This window comes from Poecilia reticulata, unplaced genomic scaffold, assembly GCF_000633615.1.
Source record: "Poecilia reticulata strain Guanapo unplaced genomic scaffold, Guppy_female_1.0+MT scaffold_212, whole genome shotgun sequence".
NCBI lineage: Eukaryota > Metazoa > Chordata > Actinopteri > Cyprinodontiformes > Poeciliidae > Poecilia > Poecilia reticulata.
In genome coordinates, this window is record NW_007615022.1 from 459,532 (window position 1) to 466,091 (window position 6,560).

Here is a 6,560-nt window from a genome sequence, read left to right on the forward strand (position 1 = left end):
CTGCGGTCTGTCCTCAGTTCCAGTTTCGCCTCAGCCAGCTGCAGTATTCTGCTGCCATCTACCTGCGCAGAGGACAGAGGCGCATTGATGCATCACCTGGACTCAGACGTAAGGAACTCACCTGCTGACCCAGTTCTGTAGAACCAGAACAGATTTCTACAGGTTTTCAGTCATGATCCGTTTCAGATTATCGGACCTTTAGGTTCTGGTTCCGTCGGTATCGGACCTGACGGATGTCGGTCATTTTCTCTTCAGTCCACCTGTATGACTGCTCAGCCGGCCAATCAGATTGCTCGCAGTGCCGGGCGGTGCCTGTGGAGTACAGCTGTGTGTGGTGTCTTGGAAGCCCCGCCCCCAGATGCGTCTACAGCCAATCATGCTCCGGCGTACCGGCAGACACCTGTCCGACGCCTCAGATCACACAGGTGAGTCCTGCCAGCGGGCGTGGGTCTGCAGAAGTCTTGTTGCCATGGAAACGTGTCACCGGCCTGTCTGCAGGTGCATCCTGTGACTGGACCTGTGGAGGGTGGAATCCTGGTGACAATCACAGGGTCCAACCTGGGCACCAGGTACCAGGACGTGGTGGGCGGAGTCCAGGTGGCAGACGTCCCATGTGTGGCTCAGCCTGAAGGATACCAGATCTCCACCAGGTAGACTCACCTGACTGGCCCTCAGTTAACACCTGGCTGCTCCACCCGTCTTTACCTGCCTGCTCACCTGTGTCAGGGTCGTGTGTGAGCTGCAGAGCAGTGGGAATCACCGGGTCGGGAATGTCCAGGTTACCGTGGGAACCACTCCACCTGGCCGATCGACCCAGATGTTCACCTATCAGGTGAGACCCGCTGAGGTTCTGTTCAGGCGGTTCTGACCTCAGGCCCGCGGACCAAAGTTCTGCTGTTCTGGTCTCTCCCCAGAACCCTAAGCTGACCGGTCTGGTTCCAGATAAAGGCCCGGTTTCTGGAGGAACCAAGCTGACCATCAAAGGCCAACAGCTGCTGACCGGGCAAACCTCGGACCTGGCCGCCTTCCTGGACCGGCAGCCCTGCTTCATGTGAGTTCTGACCCGGTTCTGCTGGGACTGATGGCWCTTCCTGGTTCAGTTTGACACGTCTCCGTTTTYCTGTCTCCTCCCAGTGTGAATGAGGTGACTGATTCCCAGTTTGTGTGCAAGACCAGTTCTAGCAATTGGACCGGACCAGTTCCGGTTTGGGTCTTCTTTGGTAAAGCTAATCGGACCGGTCCTGAGCTTACCTTTCGTTACCTGGACGACCCCGTCATCACCAAAGCGACACCTGCAGAGAGCTTCTACGCGTAAGGACCCATTMCTGAGCTTTGTTTGTGGTGTATGACGCAACACTCAGAATAATACTTTATGCTAATTATGCTACTGCCASAAACAACTTYTTATAAAATGCATAACTTTCAAATATTGACAGATTGTTGCTCAATGAGTAATTTTTGACTGGTAATTGTGTACGATCTTCCATTTAGCAGAGGGGAGCCAATATATTAACCATGACATTTGTCATTTTTCACTCAGCCGCAATATGCTAACAGATTTTACAGTCTGTAGTCCTTTAGCATAAATTAGCAGATTTAACTGCAGTAAATCTGACTTTATGTGACATATAAGCATCAACACAAAATATGGGTGAACCAACCGGAAATGCAGCAGCAGTTAGCTGCTAAGCTAGCATGCTAGCACCGGAATGCTAACAGTACAGTCAGYCATTTCTCTCGGTCTCAATGTGCTGGGAAAGCTTTCATATACAAACTATCTTAGATTAAACCGAACACTACGATGTTAGAATAAATAAATCATTATTTATTGTGTATTTAATGTTGGTTATGGCTGAACCAACATTGAATACACAAGCAGTTAGCTGCAACTAGCATGCTAGCACCRGWRTGCTAACAGTACAGTCAGCCATTTCTCTCGGTCTCAATGTGCTGGGAAAGCTTTCATATACAAACTATCTTAGATTAAACCGAACACTACGATGTTAGAATAAATAAATCATTATTTATTGTGTATTTAATGTTGGTTATGGCTGAACCAACATTGAATACACAAGCAGTTAGCTGCAACTAGCATGCTAGCGCCAGTGTGCTACCATGGTAGATTTGTTATTTCGCTCTCAAAAACATATCTTACATTAAACGGTTTGATGCAGTAACGTTACATGATTAAATAAATCTTTATGGGAATCATATCCATGCTGGTGGACTTTARAAMCCCWTAATTAAGTAAAAATAAGATAGAAAGTCTTTACTGCTTCGTGTGTYTGTGCCAACTGGCAAAGCAGAGCAAGAGACGCACCCAACCGTCACAGGAAGCATCGCCACCTTGTGGTGTAACTCGGTAAAACACCTCAGTTCAATAAACTGTCACCGCCGTTTAGTTCCGTTTAGATTATCAATAAAACAAAACAATGCGATCATATCTTGGTGCGTCACATTTCATTTTATCAATTTAAGTAATTCTGGATTTGTGTTCATGCGTATTAACGACATAATTTTGAAACTTAAAATACTAAAAATGTCTGATTGATCCAAACTTTCTGTGCCGTTAAAGGCCTGGGATCTATGGTCTTAGTTACAGCTTTGCTTCCTAATAAGGAGCTGATGTCCTGTTCTCAGGGGAGGGCGGGTCATCAAGGTGACGGGCAGGAACCTGGACGTGGTGCAGGAGCCGGTGATATCTGTGTGGGTGGAGCCTCTGGAGGTGCAGAGAGTGAAACGGAGAAGGCGATTGGCTCTCCTGACCGCCAGGCAGCACTTGGTCTTTAACGGCACCATGACGACAGTGAGATGAACCAACCAATCAGGGAGCTGCACCCTACCTACCTGTTTTCACCTGTCTGCTCTCCTGTCCATGTCTCAGGTGTCTGAGCGCTGCTCTGTCCTGTCGTCCTCTGAGATCACATGTCCGACCCCCGCAGTGCCCCCAGAGGTCAGAGTGAAGGGGGTGTGGTTTCAGCTGGACAACGTCCGGGTCCACTACGACAGCATCGAGGTGCCGTCACCGGCCTGCTGCTCACCGCCGCGTCAGACCCTGCTCAGTCTGATGATGTCTCCGTCTGTCTCCGTCTGTCTCTGTCCATCAGGGTCAGAGCTTCACCTATTACCAGAACCCCCAGTTCTTTCCTCTGAACCGAGACGCTCCGGACGCTCCGTACCGCTTCAAACCCGGCGGAGTGATCGCTGTAGAGGTACAGTGACTCTCATTGGCTGGTCCAGCGGATGCAGCATGTGGTCTGATGTCTTGGCGTCCCTCAGGGTCTGGACCTGACCAGAGCCATGTCCAAGGATGAAGTCCAGGCTCGGCTTGGAGATCAAGACTGTGAGGTGAAGACTCTGGACCGAACCCACCTGTACTGCGAACCCCCGGAGGATCAGCCTCTGAGCGTGGAYGGCAGCAGCGAGCTGCCTATGCTGAAGGTGACCTGAACCGAGAGAAACACTAAGAACGCCCCTGGTCCAGCAGGATGTTGTTAGTCTACCTGTCTGTCTCTCAGGTGTTCATGGGGAAGCTGCAGGCGGACCTGGGTCTGGTCCAGTACGACAGCGACTCGTTGCTGTCTCCCATCCCGCTGGCGGCGCAGATCAGTCTGGGTGCTGGAGCTGCTGTCATCATCCTGTCGGTGCTGATCGTCATTCTCATGTACAGGTAAAACCCGCTGCTGCCGTGTCCCGGGTTTCTCCAGAGCCGGTTGACTGGATCCCCTGACCGGCGATCTGCTTTGTTCTGTACAGGAGGAAGAGCAAACAGGCTCTCCGAGATTATAAGAAGGTTCTGCTGCAGTTGGAGACTCTTGAGATCAACGTGGGAGATCAGTGTCGTAAGGAGTTCACGGGTGAGCAGTGGTGGGCACCGCTAGCTCAAAAGTTAGCTTGACTATTGCTAAAGTGCTATTCATAATATCAGCTTGGTAAAGCGCAATATCAACGTGCTATTTAATGGAAGCTAATGCAAAAGCACAAATGTGTGCATCGTGAACTCAAAGGTTTGTTATGCCAACTTAATAACAATAAGCATTAGCCAACATAGTATTTAGCACAAGTTAATGCTAAAGAGCTTAATTGAACCACGTGAATGTGGGTTATTCTAATTAAAAAGGCAGCTGCGCTAACTCTAAAGCACTAAACATTAGTCCCACTAAATTGCAATACCAACATGGTATTTTGCGTAAGCTAACTCGTTTAATTGTGCTAGCATTCTATCACTAACAATTAATATTAATAGTGCTAAAACTCAATGCGAACATGGTATTTAGCTAAAGTTAAAGTGCTAAATTCAATAATGTTGATACCCACCATCAGCCACTAATTAAAAAGTTAGCTGCACTGGCCTTAAAGCACTTATAAACATCTGCTAACGCTCAACGATATTGAAATCCACAGCGTCAATTACTCAACGTGTGTTACAGGATAGAGCGCCCTCATCAGGGTCAGGTCAGTCATTACACACCTACCTGCATGGGTTGCGTTTCAGGAAGCGACTCTTTGGAAACATTCACTCAGTTTTAACGTTGAGTTTTGCTAACTCTGATTTAGCCTAACTGAGCACGTCAGTCAGAAAGGAAGCAGGAGATCAGGAGACTTTAAACTGTTTAATGTACAGTGATGCATTGTGGGTACAGAATAACCATCATTTACTACGCTACCTTATGAATGGACTAAATGTGGGCTAAACATTTTCAAAGTTAGCAAAGATGCTAAAGTGCTAAGCTAACAGTTAGCGCTGCTGTTAGCAGATGCTGTGAGCATCCCACTGATCGACCTGTTGTTCTTCCCGTCCTGCAGACCTGATGACAGAAATGATGGACCTCAGCAGCGACGTGGGAGGACCGGGTCTTCCTCTGCTCGACTACAAGACGTACGCAGAGAGGATCTTCTTCCCCGGCCAGCAGACGGCGCTGCTGAGCCGGCAGTTGGACCTGCCGGAGTCCAGGAGGCCGACGGTGGAGCAGGGCCTCCAGCAGCTCAACAACCTGCTCAACAACAGACTCTTCCTCACCAGGGTGGGTCCTGCTCAGGTGAGGCGGGTCCAGGCGAGTGGGCCGCTGGTGCTGACGCTGTGGTTCTGATCGGCAGTTCATCCACACCCTGGAGGCCCAGCAGGGCTTCTCCCAGCGGGACCGCGGCTACGTGGCCAGTCTGCTCACCATCGCGTTGCACGACAAGCTGGAGTACTTCACCGAGGTCATGAAGACGCTGCTGCAGGACCTGGTGCAGCAGTACGTCGCCAAGAACCCCAAGCTCATGCTGCGCCGGTACGGGAAACAAGCGCACCTCAGATGCTGCTGAACCGGAACCAGGACACCCGGACCGGTGAGGGTCCAGCCGGAACCTGGACTGACCTCTGGCTCCTCTGTCTTTCAGGACGGAGACGGTTGTTGAGAAGATGCTGACCAACTGGATGTCCATCTGCCTCTATTCTTTCCTGAAGGTAGCGGTTTCTGTCCATACCTGTCTCTCCTCACCTGCCCCTCCCCCTGTCTCACCCTCACCTGTCTGTCTGACAGGAAGTGGCCGGGGAGCCGCTCTACATGCTCTACCGGGCCATAAAGTACCAGGTGGACAAGGGCCCGGTGGACGCTGTGACGGGGAAGGCCAAGCGGACGCTCAACGACAGCCATCTGCTGCGAGAGGACATCGATTACTCTGCCATGGTAACCATAGCAACAGGACTACCTCCYGCACTCGAGCCTGGTTTGGTCTCACCTGTCTGTCTCACCTGTTCCTCAGACTCTGAACGTCCTGGTGAAGAACGGAGTGGAGGTTCAGCCGTGTCCCATTAAGGTTCTCGACACCGACACCATCACCCAGGTAGGGACACGTTGGACAGACCCCTGGTCACCCGTCGCTCTGCTGCTCACCTGCCAGGGTGTTTCTGTGTCCAGGTGAAAGATAAGATCCTGGATCAGGTCTACAGAGGAGCTCCGTTCTCTCAGAGACCAGCAGCAGACAGTCTGGACCTGGGTGCGCACTAGTCCTCCTCACCTGTTTCACCTCTCCTTAGTCTGACAGGCAGCCGGTTCTCACCTGTGTACGTTTGTCTGCAGAGTGGCGTTCGGGTCAGGCAGGTCACCTGACTCTGTCGGATGATGATGTCACAGCAGTGGTTCACGGTCGCTGGAAAAGGCTCAACACGCTGCAGCATTACAAGGTGCGAACCGACCAATCACAGCGAGTCTCCGCCTTCCTGTCTCACTGCTGCTCATCTTTACGTCACATTCTCCGTTCCTCAGGTTCCAGATGGCGCCACAGTCGCCCTCATCCCTCGATTTCTCAGTTCAGGGGTCAACCAGGTGTTTCAGACGGGAGAAAGTAAGAACCGACACACCTCAGCCATCAGAATCACAGGAAATCTGTTGACAACCCAGACCGTTGACCACTCCCCGGACCGTTGACCACAACCCGGACCGTTGACCACAACCAAGACCGTTGACCACAACCCGGACCGTTGACCACAACCCGGACAGTTGACCACAACCCGGACCGTTGACCACAACCCGGACCGTTGACCACAACCCGGACCGTTGACCACAACCCAG

General features: G+C 51.2%; 1 protein-coding gene across 1 annotated transcript in view; it reads left to right on the plus strand.

Annotated features, from left to right (window-relative positions):
- plxnb3 (plexin B3) overlaps nucleotides 1–6,560 on the plus strand; it is a 46,299-nt gene that overhangs the window by 35,669 nt on the left and 4,070 nt on the right. The window contains exons 11-30 of the mRNA XM_017303208.1: nucleotides 7–108; nucleotides 256–425; nucleotides 499–650; nucleotides 727–832; nucleotides 915–1,051; nucleotides 1,135–1,311; nucleotides 2,641–2,806; nucleotides 2,885–3,016; nucleotides 3,108–3,212; nucleotides 3,280–3,441; nucleotides 3,519–3,670; nucleotides 3,757–3,857; nucleotides 4,807–5,024; nucleotides 5,098–5,276; nucleotides 5,386–5,452; nucleotides 5,529–5,675; nucleotides 5,752–5,832; nucleotides 5,907–5,985; nucleotides 6,069–6,172; nucleotides 6,255–6,411. Coding sequence (XP_017158697.1) covers nucleotides 7–108; nucleotides 256–425; nucleotides 499–650; nucleotides 727–832; nucleotides 915–1,051; nucleotides 1,135–1,311; nucleotides 2,641–2,806; nucleotides 2,885–3,016; nucleotides 3,108–3,212; nucleotides 3,280–3,441; nucleotides 3,519–3,670; nucleotides 3,757–3,857; nucleotides 4,807–5,024; nucleotides 5,098–5,276; nucleotides 5,386–5,452; nucleotides 5,529–5,675; nucleotides 5,752–5,832; nucleotides 5,907–5,985; nucleotides 6,069–6,172; nucleotides 6,255–6,411 — 2,694 coding nt within the window. The remainder of the gene's footprint in view (nucleotides 1–6; nucleotides 109–255; nucleotides 426–498; nucleotides 651–726; nucleotides 833–914; nucleotides 1,052–1,134; nucleotides 1,312–2,640; nucleotides 2,807–2,884; nucleotides 3,017–3,107; nucleotides 3,213–3,279; nucleotides 3,442–3,518; nucleotides 3,671–3,756; nucleotides 3,858–4,806; nucleotides 5,025–5,097; nucleotides 5,277–5,385; nucleotides 5,453–5,528; nucleotides 5,676–5,751; nucleotides 5,833–5,906; nucleotides 5,986–6,068; nucleotides 6,173–6,254; nucleotides 6,412–6,560) is intronic.